We start from the raw sequence: 18,755 nt of genomic DNA, 5'->3' as shown, positions 1-18,755 counted from the left end.
CTGCTGGGAGAAATTTCCCTTTCTTTTCTTTGTTCGCACAGCTCCCGGGGGTTCAGTTTAGGATTTGGCCCCGCAACTGCGTGTAGGTCGCCGGAGGGCGTCTGTTCTTCGCTCAGACAGGACGGGGTTAAAGGAGCCGCTGATTCGGGGGCTCTGGCTCACTCAGGCCGGGGGGAGGGAGGTGTACAGATGCGGGGCAAGCCTGCGGCGGCAGAGGCCAGCATAACGTTGCACCAGCCTGAGGCACGCTGTGCGTTCTCCTGGGGAAGTTGTCCCTGGATCATGGGACCCTGGCAGTGGCAGGCTGCACAGGCTCCCCGGAACGGAGGTGTGGAGAGTGGCCTGTGCTCGCACACAGGCTTCTTGGTGGCGGCAGCAGCAGCCTTAGCGTCTCATTCCCGTCTCTGGGGTCCACGCTTTTAGCCCCGGCTCACGCCCGTCTCTGGAGCTCCTTTAAGCAGGGCTCTTAATCCCCTCTCCTTGCGCACCAGGAAACAAAGAGGGAAGAAAAAGTCTCTTGCCTGTTCGGCAGGTCCAGACTTTTCCCCGGACTCCTCCCGGCCAGCCGTGGTGCACTAATCCCCTGCAGGCCGTGTTCACACCCCCAACCCCAGTCCTCTCCCTGGGATCCAACCGAAGCCTGAGCTGCAGCTCCCAGCCCCCACCCGCTGCAGCGGGTGAGCAGACAAGCCTCTCGGGCTGGTGAGTGCCAGTCGGCCCCGATCCTCTGTGCAGGAATCTCCCCGCTTTGCCCTCTGCACCCCTGTTGCTGTGCTCTCCTCCGTGGCTCCGAAGTTTCCTCCCTCTGCCACCCAGTCTCTGCCCACGAAGGGGCTTCTAGTGTGTGGAAACCTTTCCTCCTTCACAGCTGCCTCCCAGAGGTGCAGGTCCTGTCCCTATTCTTTGTCTGTGTTTTTTCTTTTTACTTCTGCCCTACCCAGGTACGTGGGGACTTTCTTGCCTTTTGGGAGGTCTGAGGTCTTCTGCCAGCGTTCAGTAGGTGTTCTGTAGGAGTTGTTCCACGTGTAGATGTATTTGTGGGGAGGAAGGTGATCTCCACATCTTACTCTTCCGCTATCTTCCCCCATCCTCCTCTTGTAGACTTTTTTTTTTTTTTTTTTTGCGGTACGCTGGCCTCTCACTGCTGTCGCCTCTCCCGTTGCGGAGTACAGGCTCCAGACGCGCAGGCTCAGTGCCCATGGCTCACGGGTCTAGCCGCTCTGCGGCATGTGGGATCTTCCCGGACCGGGGCACGAACCTGTGTCCCCTGCATTGGCAGGTGGACTCTCAACCACTGCACCACCAGGGAAGCCCCTCTTGTAGACTTTTTAATGATGGCCATTCTGACGGATTTTAGGTGATACCTCACTGTAATTTTGACTTGCATTTCTCTAATCAGCGACATTGAGCATCTTTTCATGTGCTTTTTGGCCACCTGTCTTAGATCTTCTGCCCATTTTTTGATTGGGTTTTTAAAAATATATTGAGCTGCATGAGCACAATTATTTTGCATTGGCTTGGCCAAAAAGTTCATTTTGGTTTTCCCATAACATGTTATGGGAAAACCAAAATGAACTTTTTCGCCAACCCAATATATTTTGGAATTTACAAATGATGCAACCAACAAGGGATTAAATATTCTTTCTGTGGGTTGTCTTTCCATTTTGTTTATGGTTTCCTTTGCTGTGCGAAAGCTTTTAAGTTTAATTAGGGTTCCATTTATTTTTGTTTGTATTTTCATTACTGTAGGAGGTGGAACCAAAAAGATACTGTGACTTATGTCAAAGAGTGTTCTGCCTATGTTTTCCTCTATGACTTTTATAGTATCTAGTCTTACATTTAGGTCCTTAATCCATTTTGAGTTTATTTTTGTGTATGATGTTAGAGAATGTTCTAATTTTATTCTTTTACACGTAGCTGTCCAGTTTCCCCAGCACCACTTATTGAAGAGACTGTCTTTTCTCTATTATATATTCTTACCTTCTTTATTGTAAATTAATTGACCATAGGTGCGTGGGTTTACTTCTGGGCTTTCTATCCTGTTCCACTGATCTGCAAGTCTGTCTTTGTGCCAGTACCATACTGCAGCTTTATACTATAGTCTGAAGTCAGGGAGACTGATTCCTCCAGCTCCGTTTTTCTTTCTCAAGATTGCTTTGGCTTTTTGAAGTCTTTTGGGTTTCCATAAAAATTAAAAAATTTTTTGTTCTAGTTCTGTGAAAAATGCCGTTGGTAATTTGATAGGGATTGCATTGAATCTGTAGATTGGCTTGGGCAGTATAATCATTTTGACAATATTCTTTCAATCCAAAAACATGATATATCTTTCCATCTGTTTGTGTCATCCGATTTCTTTCATCAGTGTCTTACAGTTTTCGGAGTACAGGTCTTTTGCCTCCTTAGCTAGGTTATTTCTGGGTATTTTATTCTTTTTGATGCAATGGTAAATGGGATTGTTTCCTTAATTTCTCTTTCTAATCTTTCATTGTTAGTGTGTAGGAATGCAAGAGATTTCTCTGTATTAATTTTGTATCTTGCAACTTTACCAAATTCATTGATGAGCTCTAGTAGTTTTCTTGTAGCATCTTTAGGATTTTCTACGTATAGTATCATGTCATCTGCAAACAGTGATGGTTTTACTTCTTTTCCAATTTGGATTCCTTTTATTTCTTTTTCTTCTCTGACTGCTGTGGCTAGGACTTCCAAAACTATGTTGAATAATAGTGGCAAAAGTGGACATCCTTGTCTTGTTCTTGATCTTAGAGGGAATGCTTTCAGCTTTTCACTACTAAGATGTTAGCTGTGGGTTTGTCATATATGGCCTTCATTATGTTGAGGTAGGTTCCCTCTATGCCCACTTTCTGAACAGGTTTTATCATAAATGGGTGTTGAATTTTGTCAAAAGCTTTTTCTGCATCTATTAAAATGATCATATGGTTTTTATTCAATTTATTAACATGGTGTATCACATTGATTTGCATATATTGAAAAATGCTTGCATCCCTGGGATAAATCCCACTTGATTATGATGTATGATCCTTTTAATGTATTGTTGGATTTGGTTTGCTAGTATTTTGTTGAGGATTTTTGCATCTATGTTCATTGGTGATATTGGCCTGTAATTTTCTCATCTTGTGGTATCTTTGTCTGGTTTTGGTATCAGAGTGATGGTGGCCTCATACAATGAGTTTGGGAATATTCCTTCCTCTGAAATTTTTTGAAATAGTTTCAGAAGGATAGGTGTTAACTTCTCTAAATGTTTGATAGAATTTGCCTGTGAAAACATCTGGTCCTGGATTTTTATTTGTTGGGAGTTTTTTAATCAGTTTCAATTTCAGTACTTGTAATTGGTCTGTTCATATTTTTTATTTCTTCCTGGTTTAGTTTTGAGAGATTGTATCTTCCTAAGAAATTGTTCATTTCTTCTAGGTTGCCATTTTATTGGCATAAAGTTGCTTGTAGTAAGTAGTTTCTTATGATCCTATGTATTTCTGTGGTGCCAGTTGTAACTCCTTTTTAATTTCTAATTTTATTGATTTGAGCCCTTTCCCTTTTTTCCTTGATGAGTCTGGCAAAAGGCTTATCAGTGTTGTTTATCTTTTCAAAGAACCAGCTTTCAGTTTCATTGATCTTTTCTCTTGTTCATTTCTACTTCGTTTAGTTTTGATCTGATCTTTATGATTTCTTTCCTTCTGCTAACTTTGGGTTTTGTTTTTTTTCTCTAGTTGCTTTAGGTGTAAGGTTAGGTTGTTTATTGGGGATTTTTCTTGTTTCCTGAGGTAAGACTATATTGCTATAAACTTCCCTCTTAGACCTGCTTTTGCTGAGTCCCATAGGGTTGAATCATTGTTTTCGTTTTCATTTGTCTCTAGGTATTTTTTTATTTCCTTTTTGATTTCTTCGGTGATTCGTTGGTTGTTTAGTAGCATATTGTTTAGCCTCCACGTGTTTGTGCTTTTTACAGTTTAATTCTTGTAGTTGATTTCTAATCTCATAGCATTGTGGTCAGAAAAGATTCTTGATATGATTTCAATTAAATTTACTGAGGCTCGCTTTATGGCTCAGCATGTGATCTATCCTGGATAATTTTCCATGTGCACTTGAAAAGAATGTGGGTTCTGCTGCTTTCAGATGGATTGTTCTGTAAGTATCAACTAAGTTCATCTGGTCTAATGCATCATTTAAAGCCTGTGTTTCCTTACTGATTTTCTGTCTGGGTGATCTGTCCATTGAGGTAAGTGGCGTGTTAAAGTCTCCCAGTATTATTGTTACCATCAATTTCTCCTTTTATGGATGTTAGCAGTTGCCTTACATATTGAAGTGCTCCTATGTTGGGGGCATATATAATTTTTATGTCTTCTTGGATTGATCCCTTGATCATTATGTAGTGTCCTTCTTTGTCTCTTGTAACATTCTTTATTTTAAAATCGATTTTGTCTGAGATGAGAATTGCTACTCCAGCTTTCTTTTGCTTTCCATTTGCATGGAATATCTTTTTCCATCCCCTCACTTTCAGTTTGTATGTGTCCCTAGATATGAAATGGGTCTCTTGTAGAAAGCATATATGTGGGTCTTTTGTATCCATTCAGTCAGTCTGTGTTTTGGTTGGAGCATTGAATCCATTTACATTTAAGGTAATGACTGATATGTATGTTCTTATTGCCATTTTGTTAATTGTTTTGGATTTGTTTCTGTAGGTCTTTTTTCTTCCGTTCCTCTTTTGTTCCCTTCTCTTGTGATTTGATGACTACTTTAGTGTTGTGTTTGGATTTTTTTCTTTTTGCATGTTTATCTATTGTACATTTTTGGTTTGCAGTTACCATGAGGTTTTGATATAGCAGGCTATATATATACAAGATTGTTTTAAGTTGCTGGTCTCTTAATTTCAAATGCATTTCCAATATCCTGCATTTGTACTCTCCTCATGATTGCTGGTTTCGATATATTTGTGTGTGGATAATTTCCCATGTTTACTGTATGTTTGCCTTTACTGATGAGGCTTCCCATTTGTAATTTTCTTGTTTCTAGTCGTGGGCTTTTCTTTTCCACCTTGAGAAGTTCCTGGAGTATTTGCTGTAAAGCTGGTTTGGTGGTGCTAAATTCTCTTAGCTTTTGCTTGTCTGTAAAGCTCAACAAGAGCCTTGCTGGGTATTCTTGGTTGTAGGTTTTTCCCTTTCATCACTTTAAATATATTGTGCCACTCCCTTCTGGCCTGCAGTTTCTGATAACTGTATAGGGATTCCCTTGTATGTTATTTGTTGCTTTTCCCTTGTTGCTTTTAATATTTTGTCTTTGCCTTTTGTCAGTTTGATTAATGTGTGTCAGCATTTTCCTCCTTGGGTTTATCCTATATGGGACTCTCTGCACTTCCTAGACTTGGGTGACTGTTTCCTTTCCCATGTTAGGGAATTTTTCAGCTATTATCTCTTCAAATATTTCCTCAGGCCCTTTCTCTCTCTCTTATCCTTCTGTGGCCCCTATAATGCAAATGTTGGTGTGTTTAATGTTGTCCCAGAGGTCTCTTAGACTGTCCTGCTTTCTTTTCTTTTTTCTTCATTCTGTTCCGGGGCAGTGATTTCCACCACTCTGTCTTCCCGCTCACTTATCTGTTCTTCTGCCTCAGTTATTCTGCTATTCCTTCTAGTGTATTTTTCATTTCAGTTATTGTATTGTCCAACTGTTTGTTCCTTAAATCTTCTCTTTGTTAAACATTTCTTGTAGCTTCTTGGTCTGTGCCTCCATTATTTTTCTGAGACCTTGGATCATCTTTACTTCATTACTCTGAATTCTTTTTCAGGTAGGTTGCCTATCTCCACTTTACTTAGTTCTTCTGGGGTTTTATCTTGTTCCTTCCTCTGGAACATATTCCTCTGCCATCTAATTTTATCGAACTTTCTGTGTTTGCCGTCCTGCAGGCTACAGGATTGTAGCTCCTCTTGCTTGTAGTGTCTGCCCCCCGGTGAGTGACGCTGATCTAACAGGCTTGTGCAGGCTACCTGGCGGGAGGGACTGATGTCTCCTCAGTGGTGGGTGGAGCTGGGTCTTGTTCCTTTGATGGGCAGGGGTGTATTGAGGTGGCTGTGGGCTCAGGAAGACTTTAAGCAACCTGTCTGCTGATGGGTGGGGCTGTGCTCCTGCCCTGTTGGTAGTTTGGCCTGAGGCTTCGCAGCACTGGAGCCTTGGGCTGTTGGGTGGGGCCAGGTCTTGGCGGTGCAATGGCAGCCTCCAGGACACCTCACGCTGATGAGTACTCCCCAGTACCTCTGCCAGCAGTGTCCTTGTCCCCGTGGTGAGCCACAGCTGCCCTCCACCTCCCCCAGGAGACCCTCCAAGACCAGCAGGTAAGTCTGGCCTAGGCTTCTATTAAGTCACGCCTTTTTCCCCTGGGTCCTGGTGCACATGAGACCTTGTGTGTACCCTCCAAGAGTGGTGTTTGTTTCCCCCAGTCCTCTGGAGCTCCTGCAATCAAGTCCCGCTGGCCTTCAAAGCCAAATGCTCTGGGGGCTCCTCCTCCCGATGCCAGACCACTGGAGCCTGACATGGGGGCTCAGAACTCTCAGTCCTATGGGAGAACCTCACAATATAATTATTTTCCAGTTTGTGGGTCATCTACCCAGTGGATATGGGATTTGATTGTATCGTGAATACAACCCTCCTACCGTCTTGTTGTGGCTTCTTTGTTTTTCGAAGTAGACTATCTTTTTTGGTAGGTTCTAGACCTTTTTTCGTCAGTGCTTTTCAGCAGTTAGTTGCGAGTTTGGTGTTTTTGTGAGACGAGGTGAGCTCAGGTCCTTCTAGTCTGCCATGTTATCCTCATCCCCTATATATACTAATTTGTACATGATTATGGGGACTGCAGAGACTGTCTGTCATCTGCAAGCTGGGAGACTCAGAAGAGCTGGTGGTTTAGTTCCAGTCTGAGTCTGAAGGCCTGAGAACCAGGAGAACCAATGGTTTAAGTCCCATTCTTTTTCCTTTTGTGCTTATTCTAGTTTGACTAGCTCATAGGGTGCCACACGTAGAGGCCTTGAACCTAGTGTGAAATGGCTGTGCCAACACCTCAGCTTGGGGGGCCGCCGTGTGCAGAAGCCAAGGTGCTGACTTCTTGCCACTAGAAACAAGCAAGCAAACATCTGGTAACCAACTGTCATGGGTACTAAAAGGGACAGTTTCTGCATGGAGTAAGGTCTGGATGAGGTAACTTCTGTCTTTCAAATTCCTGGCATACTATGAAATTATGCACCTTATTGCTAATTTAGGCATAACAATATCATATGTTTAAAAAATTATACATGCTGCTATTCACATAACAGGTTTGAGGCCAAATGTTAACGCTTTCTATTTTACTTATTTTGATAATTCATAACTTAGAATACTATCAGTGTGTAAATCCATTATTTTTAGCACTGAGAATTTTCTCTCCCAAAGGATAATAGCATGGTTATTTTTAGTTATGATCTACTAATACTTTGCACAGGTTAACTTGAATCTCCCTAATTAAGAAATCAGAATAGAAATGTATAACTATGAAATTCCCTTAAATCATTGCACTCTATTTCTTAAAAACAAAAGATCCAACAATTCAAAATATGTCTAAACTTTTTCTTTGATTTTTAAGGCTTGTTGTCTGAATCCTTCATTGGCAGATGAACTTCACACTTTACTTATTCGTCAGAGAATTTAGACTACAATGTATTTCAACAAAGATCATCGATCCTAACAACTTAGAATGTGTGTATTTTTATAATTTTTATAATAGCTATGTTTGTTTTCGCTCTCCCATGTTACATTATCCTGGGTATTTTACTGATGACAGGTTACCTTCATTCTTTTTTTTTAACATCTTTATTGGAATATAATTGCTTTACAATGGTGTGTTAGTTTCTGCTGTATAACAAAGTGAATCAGCTATACGTATACATATATCCCCATATCTCCTCCCTCTTGTGTCTCCCTCCGACCCTCCCTATCCCACCCCGCCATCCCACCCCTCTTGAATTTGTAAAATGTTGCAACTTGAAACGTAGCTACAGGATCGAACTGCAGGAAGAGTCTTCAGAGATCCAGCTCTTAGGCTAGAGACTGACCAAGACCATGTCAAATATTGAAAACCATTCCATAAAGCAAGTATTTTTTTCCTTTCTTAAATAGTGTCCTGAAAGACTTAGTGTCATCTTAGCTTTAATAACTTCAGAAGTATAAATGCTACAAACTTATTTTAAAAAATCTGAAGTTTAATTCTTTAAATTTCTTTAATCCTTAGTGTTGTGAATTTTGAATAACTTTTAATTTTATTTCAGTCATCGAAGACTTCTAAAATAGAAAATTCCAAATTGAAAATTAAAAATCTAAATTTCAAAATAAGTGGGTTTAAGAAATTGCTTACAATCTTGCCTTTCCATATCTTCCCCTAAACATCTTAATGAGTAAAACTGCTATGTTCCTGGTAATCAATTAAAACAAGATGTTTCTCTGTGCTTCAGGTCCTTTTCTACATTTTAAAAACCCTCAATGTATTTCAAAACAAGATAAAATTTCAAATCATCTACCAATATAACTATAACTAAACTGTTAAATTAGCAAGAGGCTTTCCTTATCAATTACATCTACAGAGGCAAAATCCGACAGTAAAAATAGAATCCATATGCAAAAGATTCTAAAGAAATATACATCTGTGAAACAGATATTGAAAATAACGTTTAAGATACCTGAACAACACCTTCTTTGTAAATGTTATGGCTTTATTTTAAAAATCACAACCATCCTTTCCAAAGTGATTTATAAGATCTAGTCTTAGCACTGGGAAAATGCAATTAATATGTAGGTGCCTGTCACTAAAGAAGTATTATATGGGACAAAACTACTTGCTCTTGTTTTATGTTCTGGTTTGTCTATATTATTTGAACTTCACTTTGTTGAAATTTCTTCCCTGTATCTAAAGACAAACATAGGCCATATACTTCTCCTTTAAATCTTAGAGTAGAAACTTAAATAATCCCTGAAACCCATTCCTTTGCTTTTAAAATCTCTGCTGAAGACTCTCTTCTTCCCCAGTAACAACATTTCCATGTCTCTAGCCCGTTAAAAGATTTCATAAAACCTAACGTAAATCGTTCTACAATACAAGCCCACTTGCTTTTGCTCTTGTTTTCTTAATAACATCCACAGAACATTCCTTCAGTGGTTTGAAGATCCGAATTTCCAACGGTATTCTCTTCTCCAAACTCAATCCAGTTCCTTAAGCCTTTAAGAATCTTAAAATAGAAATGTAATAAGGCAGTGTATGGGGACTGTAATAGCACTTTCATAGCTTGCTCACTCTACATCCCCAAAGTGAAGGCCACTTTAACTGCCATTAAAACACGGTTTGAGAAATCCTAAAGGTAGGAATTTGACATGTCATATTTGGTAATATGCTGTGCTTAAATGTCCTAAGTGAACCCAACACAGAATTTAAAATTTCAGTTTACTCTAGTTACCATAAAGCTGGCAAACCTAGCCCAGGTGAGCCCCTGCAAACTACCACTACTCCCAACATGGTGCACACCTTGATCTGTGATTGGAGTCACCCTTTAAGTGAGGTGAAGCTTCAAGGTCATTAACTTTTTTCAAAAAAAAATCAAAACTTCTGTAAGAGTCCTTACAGTTGATAACTTAGAAAAAGTAAGACGACTTCTTAAGGATTGAGGAGTCCTAACAGCCATGGTTTAATTATGCAGAAGATGGTCACTTTTAGTAACTGCTATGATTTCCTGGGGCTTGGTGACTTCACACTGCTTCTCTTCTCTGAATGTCTTTTCTACATCCCTATGAAGGATAATTCTTATCCATATAAATAGCCAACTTTGAGTTTTTTCGAAAGTATCAAATATCTTGGTTTGAAATAAGGATCAAAGAGCTGTAGCTAAAAGAATATCAAAGATAAAATTTGCTTTACTAATTTTTAACCATTTGTCTTTCAGCACTTATGTTTCATATCAAGAACTTGGCATATCAGGAACTCAGCAGGTATGATCTAACAATGATATAATTAATACCACTTTATATATACATAGTATGTTTCTTTCATGGATTTCAAACTGGATTTCTGCTTAATTGGCTTGCTTTCAATATTCCTGGGGGTTAGAAAGGGGAAAGTGTTTCATTATCACTGCATAATAAATGGTAAAACCCAGGAAAATTAAGTGACTTGTCCATGGTCCCACTACTAAAAACAAAGCAACATCTGTACCCTGGATTTCGCCTAATGCCCCTACTGGTCCCCAAGACTTGATGACACAATCAAGTCCTGAACAGCGTGAAGTAACTTCCCTCCTCTTTGTTTCCCCATCTCATTCCTGCCCATCCATCCCACCTCCCTAATAACAGCACTTCAAGCACCAATTTTGGCTCTTCTCGTTCACACTAAAAATCATATTTTTCACATTCATTCTGTGTCTGGAGAAAGGCAACAAACTTTATTCTTCCTTACGGAAGTACTTACGTGTGCAATGTTTTCTACAGGCGCTTGATAAGTATCTGAACTATCTTAAGTGTTTCAACTTGTTTTGAGATACAAGCGTCTTAAACAGCAGAGCTATGATTCATTTTCATATTTTATTGCTTCAGATGCTTCAAACTATGGGAAATCTTTGGTAAAAATAAAGACAATAAAATTTTCACAATAACTTCACACAAAGCATTGCACAACAGTATTCAACACACACGAATAGAGGAATGTTCAGACTCCTCAGTGAGGAAATCAACTGTACAACGTTCATAATTCATTTAAAACAAACTTTAAAACAAAACTTAATAAATATTTAAAATATTTCCTAGGTTCTTATCACATATTAACACTTATATTTCAATCAGTATGTTGACCTTTAAAGGATTTATATTAAAATAAAAATAATTAACAAGTGTTTTTTTCTGTTGCCTAATATACAGCATCAAGTTTTCCCCCCAATTCTGCTTAATTCACATAGAACAAGAGGGAGGTAACTAAAAGATCGGTATGGTTCTCAGTCAAGCCCTCTGTGGAAAAGAGGAAAATGTTTCATGTCTATTATTACAGACATTTCTCTGATGGTTTATTTGTGGAGTCTCAAACCTGACAAGCCTTAAGTTCATCTAAGTGAGTTCTCAGCTCAGGACACAATTCAATTAGCAGCAGTTCCATCAGCACCTGAACCAAGAAAGAAAAAAAAAATGTCTTTTTCTCTAAGGGTTAAAAGGAATTAGTATTCTATAAACTCCATTTAGCATCAGATTGATTTATTTCACGGTCCGTTATAACCAGCAACAGAATTATCAGACTACTGGGAAACAGTTTGCTGAAATAAGCAAGCCAAGCACTCAGGCAGAAATGTTACAGCACACGTTGAGAGAAACAGCCAGCAGGCGAGGAGGGGGATGCCGCACCCACAGGCGGGTATTTTTTTTACCCAAATTGAACAAAAATGAAGCAGAGAAAATGGGTTCAGAGTTACAATCATTCTGAATGATTAAGCATATAAAGAGTTAAAATCTACCCCCGTATATGAACAGAAACGTACAACTGAAGAAACTGAATCCTCTGGGAGGCTTTAAGTTACTCACATATAACAGATGCTTATTGGCTCTCGTTTCTTGCAGTGCGTTGAATATTTTTATTATACCATGACGGGCATTTTGCTGTCCAACAAGGCTCTGAAGCATATCTGAAAAATTAAGTTTATATTCCACGCTGCTATTGATGAAGTGCACCCTGCACGGACCTTCAGTGAGGGGCTACGACATACGCACACACAGCACGTAAAGGCACGCAGACGCGAGGAACATGAGTGATCAGCTCTTTCCAATGTTTAAGGAGAAAATGTAGAATTTTTCAATATAAGGCATTTATACAAACTATAAGTGAAAAAGGAGAAGGGCCATCAACACTCCCTTTTCATGTGACTTTCAGGGTCAGAGCCCAGGCCTCACCTGGAATGTTTTCAAGCAGCTTCTGCTGTGCTCTCCGCTTTGTTTCCTGGCTTTGCTCTTCACTTGGGATTGTGTTCGGAGGTGCCAAATTCCCACCGGGCCACAAAGCATCCCGGAGAGCGCCGATGTAGTAGACCACCATTTGCTCGCTGAGAGCCCAGTCCACTGCGTCCCGGAGTTGTCTTTCAAGAGCAAAATATTTCTTGGATGAGGTTTTTAAAAATCTTATTCTCTATTCTCACAAGGCATTTATCAATGGGTAGGTTAAGATAAGCGTTTGCTGAATAAACTAGGAATTGGATTTTTAAACTCTGGCTCGGAAAGTTTTTTTTTATTTTGGTAACACTGACAGCCATTCATTCCTGGAGCTCACGTTTTCACTGGTACTGAATTCTCTAAATGTTTGCCGCACGGTGTCTTTCAATCTGGAAAAGCAAGAACTGAGAGGAGATTGATTTGTTTGAAGCTTGCAACTACTCTTAACTGTGCACGGTACTTAACATACTAATTTCTCCATGAAGTGGTATAAACTGAAAGCATCAATCCGTTTTAAAAGACCGTGAAGAGCTCCCTGAAGAGCTCCCTGAGCTCTGGTAGTCCTGGGGAGAACCACGCTTCTTCACTAGTTGTCCCTTGGGGCGGCCACGGCAGAGGATGCTGGGCAGAGTTGTCTGACCCCGGAAACATCTCACATGCTCACGGGGCAAAGGGGGAAAAGACACCCCCCCTTTCACCACAAAGGGGGGGACTTTGAAAAGAGTGTATGCTATCCAGCCACGTCACCTTCCCACAGGAGTGAAAATCGGGCAGATCTTGACCTGCACGGTTATAAATAAGCGGCTTTTATCTGGTTACCCAGGTCTTCCATAAACCCTACTTCATCAAATTCCAGCCAGCCACTGGACTGCTGCAGAGAGCAGCACAGTTCACGGAGCCAGGAGCGCTGCTGAGGTTGGGAAGGGAAGTCTCTCTGCAGAAAATGGGAGCAGAATCACCTTGGACTATTAGTGCAAGAAAGACCTGAAGTTTCAAACTTAATTCACGAATAATAAATCAAAAAGCCCTTTAAGAATCTGACTTCCCAACCAGATTTTTAAAGGGACAATGTGAGGTTTTCAGAAATAATATCTGAAATAGATGTTTCAAGCCCAGCACTTTGCACACAGTAACTAGTCACCAATGAAGTCTAAATTCCACTGTGAGTCAGAACCATGGTAATCCTGTTTGTAACTGCATGTCTCCTAAGATACTTCCCGATACTGCTCAGAACTGTGCAATTCATATCTAGATCAAATAAAATAATTTTATTAATTCAATGGGGCTTTGGCTTTGAGAACCTGCTGACCTGCCTAAGTAAAAATCTACACAAAAACACAGCTTGTTTTGCCTGTAGTCTTTGGGTTACTCACCAGCACTGTGTGAAGAAATGAAGAAGGAAAATTTCAGTTTGCAACTTAAAATTAGGTGAGTGACTTACCAAAGGCCATCACCTAAGCATTTTCTATCAACTTAGGTCTGACTTTGTATTAGCCAAAACTGGAGGAAGCTTTTGCAGCAATTCTGGGATGTGAAATTACAGTTGGCAGAAGGCGAGAGGCACGTATTGTGCTGCTACGTAATTTTATGATGTGTCCTCGTCTGCCTGAGGCAAAACAGCACAGGGCCAGATGCTCCGTAATTTCTCTACCTGAAAAGAAAGCCCACTGAAACCCACAGCCTGAAAATTCCCTACGTGGTGCCCCTCCCCCGCCTAATGTATTCACCACTCTCAAACCACAGCTGCTCATCTTAAAATTAAGGGCCAGTATCATAAATAGGAGCAGGGAATGTATGCGTGATTTTCTGAAACTGAAAAAGAAAATAAGTTAGCGAGTCTGGAGTTCTGAGAAAAATAGGGCCATTTTGAAAACTTCTTCATCCAAGGCCTGTCGGTACTAAGGTTAAGAGGTTTGCCTCAGACTGAAACTGTAAGTTAAACAGGGCATTTTTCCGCTTAAAAGCCCACGATACTAAAAGTCAACTAAACAAGCCACTAACTCCATTTTTTTTTTTTTTTTTTTTTCCTGTGGTACACTGGCCTCTCACTGTTGTGGCCTCTCCCGTCGCGGAGCACAGGCTCCGGATGCGCAGGCTCAGCGGCCATGGCTCACGGGCCCAGCCGCTCCGCGGCATGTGGGATCTTCCCGGACCGGGGCACGAACCCGTGTCCCCTGCATCGGCAGGCGTACCCTCAACCGCTGCGCCACCAGGGAAGCCCCACCATTTTTTAAAAAAGCTTAGAAATAAACAGAAGTAAATTTTGGTTTATGACCACAAGGAAAATATATTCTATTTGCAACTGAATAAAAATATAATATGGGGCTTGTTTAGTTTAGATTTTCTTTTCCCCTTAGTTTTAGCAGTTGACTCCCAGTTTTTGTGTGGGGAAGTCATAATGCTACAGCCTCGTAAGCACTGGGTACTGGGCATAGAGGATAACCCTTAGGGATATGGGTAACGTGATACAATTCAGAATACACATATGGCTTATAATAGTGTTATAGGGTACACACACCCCTCATGGATACCTAGCTATCAACTAACGAGGAATTACTATTTTAATATCACCCCAACTCTAAAAAAAATATATGGTTTGCATTTCCCTTCAAATAAATACCTGCCGTGCGATGCTCATCCTACTTTCATTTTGGCTCAGAGTCTAAGCCTTAAACTGATCCACATCATGTGATAAAAAAACGCTGTACCCAAGATATTAAAACCAGTCATCATGGTCAACAGAGAACTTTCCAGAACAATCTTCTGACCCTCGCCAACCAGCCTGCCAGAGCCAGCCCAAGCTTGTTATCTGGTGCACCGCGCATTCTGGAGGAGACAGTCTTGTAGAAATCTGCTTCCCTATCCAATCTTAGAATCGTATCAGAAATAAAAAGAGAAACGAAAACACCTTTAGTTGGGGATGTAATTGGACTATTAAGGCAAAGGCTAGGGCATGAATTCAAACATTAGTTTCGTGCAACTCACTTGTTGATGGTTCTTCCGAAAGTGACCTGAACGAGAGCAATTAATGTTCTTCTCACCCATTTAAACACTAAAATATAAATCAGAGGAAAAGCATTACCACAGGCTATCACAATCGTGACATTTTCATAGCAGCACAAAGCATAAATCTTAACCACGTCACTCAATCCAAGTCTGGACACTAAGGGGCTTTGATATCCACAGAATTTGGGTCTAGGTTAGCAAACTTCTGCCCAGGAATACTCAAATGAATCAGCTTTCATTTTCTACTTTGCAACTGATGAGAGGAAACTTAAGACTTCTTACAGCTTTTCAATGCCTAACAACAGCTGAGCTAGCAAGTGGAACTAAAACTTCACTTCATGTGTCCCCGGGCTACTGACGTCTGTTTTCCACTAGCAGACAGTGCAATTCCTTTTAGATTTGTGCCTGGCTTGTTGAACCCAGTGTTCTAATACACGGCTCTGAATGAGAAGCATCTGTAGTCAGATGCTGACAAATATTTTGAAATATTAACAAATTGATAGGTCTAACTGCTCCCTTTTGAATAGTAGTTTGTAGATCATGCATTTTTATATATTTTATGCCCGTGGGGGAAGAAAGGGGGACTGGGAAGCCCCAGGATTCTGAGTGAGCCATGGACTCATCGCTCCTGCACCACCGCCCGGAGCAGGCGGCCACCATCGCCTTCTCCGAGCCTCAGTTTCCTCATCTGGAAAAGGACAGTGTTAGCATGTACTTTCGTTTTGCTGGAGAGTCATGGCACTACTTTGTGTGAAAGAGTTTTGTGAAGGGTCCTACATATCTAAACTTTTACTATTAGCATTAGATTAGGAGACACATTGTTATAAGTGTAGAATATGAATATAAACCAAAAGAAGGCAAAGAAATGCTGTGAGGATATTTTTGGTCTGCAAATTGGAATCGAAACCAAATATTCCGTTTATATATTCACTTCCATCCACTGCAACGTTTCGCTTAGTGACACATGTCTTGGCTATGATGGGGCCAAGAATTCAGGACTCCTGCACCAAAGAAAAAAAGGAGTAAATTCACAAACACCTCTGTACAAGGGAAGGCACCCAAACAGAAATCAACAGTTAACACACACTTGGTGCTAGACTTTAACACATTCTCAAGTCATTTCTAACTTTAAAAATGGATCTAAGTGTCCAGGTGCAGTGGTGGTAATCCTTCAAGTAAGTGTCAAGTCCTGGGGTCAGGACCACGCCTCAGAAGTGCCCTAAGTGTTGATGGAATTCAGAGCGCGCTGCAGGCGTGCCCATCTGACGCTGGCGTCCCGGCTGGGAGGGGTGTGTCTGGCAGGGATGAGAACTTCGCTCCACCTTTCTCAGGCAGCAGACAGGTAGCTCAGACCCAGAGGGTCTGGGGACACGAGCAACTCCAGGAAGAATGCCTGACAGCCTAGTGACTGGTTATAAATGTTTAAAACAGCTACACTTCTGGTCCATTTTCATAAACTGAACTAGAGCAGGAACCCAAAACGGCTCTGCTACAGATTCTCTCCCATCACTGATGCCCCTGACTCTACGACATTTTCCTACCCTTCCCTAGTCCCCCACTCCAACACAGAATAGCCCCATTATTCTTTCCAAGGACTCATTCGTTCGAAGCCATGGAGGCAGCTGCAGCAACACTAGGATTTTGCTGATGGCAAATATATCACATCTCATTATCAATGATGTTCTGTTTACTCCCCTCTGGAAAGTCACTAGCAAAACCAAATATTCTGAGCAGGTGCACATGAGGGAGGAGATGCACACCACAGAGAGGACTTGGAGCCCTACTCCTGCCCTGACTGCCTCTGACACGTCCACCAGGCTTCTCAGTCTCTTTGTGTCGCAGAGAACACGCTGACCCAAGGCCAAGACGGTGCTTCCTCGTTCTTACCGACTCTGTGGGACATGGGGAGGACTCATGATTTAATGGGCAGACTTCACTGTGGAGGAGCCAGCCTCCGGGTTTGGGGGAGAACTGTTTTTTCCAGCCTGTACTGAACCAAGTTCAACACCAGCACACATCTTGAAGTGTCGGACCAGCTATATAGCTTTTTCATCTGAAAGGATCCTTAATAGTTGGACGATATTCCATCATGTGGATATTTCTTAATTTAACTATCACCCATTTCTGAATTTAGCTTAGTTCCAATTTTTCCTTACTGTAATTATGCTCAAATGAACATGCTTATATATAAATCTCTGCCTGGAGTTTAGAATTCGTGTCTATTGCTTAATGTGAATTACATTTTTGAAACCATTATGTTGTAAATTCACTGAAGAAAGAATCTACCTCTGAGATATGTTTGTTTCCCCTATGGAGCTGTATCTAAAACATAAGCTCCCAAAGTGTTTGCTGATTATTTTAAGATTTGGCTTAGAGGAAGAAAAAGTTCAATGACCAAAACAATCCCGGCACTGAAAATTTTCTTGCCTATTCATTCATTCATCCATCCATCCATCCATCCAAGCATTTTCATTGATCACCTACTATGCATCAATCGTTGTAAAGATACCGAGGACTAGAAGACATAAAAGACGTGCCCAAGCCTGTAACAGCACTTGAAGTTTCTTCATCTGCGAAGAATTCTTTAAGCGACATGTTAAGGGATATATAAATAAGAAGCAATGCACAGCCGGCTTCCTGCATAGGACCAACTCCCAGCCCACCTTCTTTGCCCCAAGGGAAAAGATGCTCATCCAAGTGGGCAGAGCCCAGGACGTTCTCCGAACAACGTGCTCCCGGTTGGAGCACTGCTGTGCCTTGCGAAACCCTGCTCCTCTCGTGCGCTTCCTCTGCTAGGCGCTCAGCTGTGCCTTTAGGCACCTGGCACACCTCTAGCTAGGACTCGAGGCTCCAGGTGTGACCGAGTATGCTGGCGTCGCCATTTACAGGTTGGGGACTGTGGAAGGTGAGGGTGGGTAGACAGTCCTATTCAGGACTCAAGACTAAAGCCAAAAAGTACCGTTTGACCTTTCACCCCGGTACTGCTTCGGGAGAGAGGCACTTGCGCAGGTCTTAACAAAAGAGTATTCTGATCCTCTTTTTGCTCTTGTTTCTTCTAAGTACGTCTCCTCTCAGGAACTATTAGGGTAGGATTCCTCACCTTGGCACTGCTGTCATTTGGGACAGGATAACTCTTTGCTGTGGGGCTGTCCTGTGCACTGGAGGATGCTTTAGCAGAGCCCTTGGCCTCCGCCCACGAGATGCCAGCGGCGCCCTCCCACGAGCTGTGACAACCAAAACTGTTTCCAGACATGCCAGTGTCCCCTGTGGACAAAATGCCCCCACGCCTCCACGGATGACCAGTCCTCTAGGGAGGAAAGGAGGCTGAAGGAAGGCTCGGGCGTCCCTGCGTCCCTGGCCACATATTCACCTTTAACAACAGCGCTCTTCCTCTGCTATGCAAAATTAACTTTTGTATACCTTTTGGTGATGAAGCAATGAGGCTATGCTAAGTCACATAAAAAGAAATTCAAAGCATTCAAGCTTTCTGTATACAGAGGAACACGGTGCAGGGTAAAGCAGGACCCTAAATTCCATGAGTACAGGGATATCTGTCCTAAGGTTGTGTCCTCAGAACCTGCCTTGGTATCTGGTTGGCCTGTAAAAGTATTTGCTGAATGAATATAAATACATGTCTGATTCAGGAACAAAGGGATATTTTGTGTGTGTGTGTGTGTGTGTGTGTGTGTGTGTGTGTGTGTGTGTGTGTGTGTGTGTGTGTGTGTGTGTGTGTGTGTGTGTGTGTGTGTAACCACTTAACCAGCAAA

General features: G+C 41.6%; 2 protein-coding genes and 1 pseudogene across 6 annotated transcripts in view; 1 reads left to right on the top strand and 2 right to left on the bottom strand.

The window, feature by feature from the left end:
* The window catches only part of LRP2BP (LRP2 binding protein), a 46,945-nt gene extending 28,593 nt beyond the window's left edge, over positions 1-18,352 (top strand). The window contains exon 8 of the mRNA XM_089903656.1: positions 7,619-18,352. Coding sequence (XP_089759782.1) covers positions 7,619-7,684 — 66 coding nt within the window. The 3' untranslated portion in view covers positions 7,685-18,352. The remainder of the gene's footprint in view (positions 1-7,618) is intronic.
* SNX25 (sorting nexin 25) overlaps positions 7,992-18,755 on the bottom strand; it is a 113,368-nt gene continuing 102,604 nt past the window's right edge. For 2 of the 5 annotated variants that reach the window (XM_022570967.3, XM_022570968.2), the window contains 4 exons: positions 14,968-15,034; positions 11,947-12,128; positions 11,581-11,681; positions 7,992-11,167 (listed from right to left, as the gene is read on the bottom strand). In XM_022570967.3, coding sequence (XP_022426675.2) covers positions 11,087-11,167; positions 11,581-11,681; positions 11,947-12,128; positions 14,968-15,034 — 431 coding nt within the window. In that variant the 3' untranslated portion in view covers positions 7,992-11,086. Of the gene's footprint in view, positions 11,168-11,580; positions 11,682-11,946; positions 14,891-14,967; positions 15,035-18,755 lie in introns of those variants that run through there. The other 3 variants (XR_002644187.3, XM_022570969.3, XM_022570971.3) reach the window with 3 other exon arrangements.
* Positions 15,028-18,734, bottom strand: LOC149744428 (uncharacterized; annotated as a pseudogene).

The sequence above is a fragment of the Delphinapterus leucas genome, chromosome 21, assembly GCF_059928025.1.
Source record: "Delphinapterus leucas isolate spDelLeu-1000000601 "Yukka" chromosome 21, BTC_Dleu_Yukka2, whole genome shotgun sequence".
In the NCBI taxonomy this organism is placed as follows: domain Eukaryota; kingdom Metazoa; phylum Chordata; class Mammalia; order Artiodactyla; family Monodontidae; genus Delphinapterus; species Delphinapterus leucas.
The sequence above is the reverse complement of the archived record's forward strand: the minus strand, read 5'-3'. Positions and strand labels throughout refer to the sequence as shown.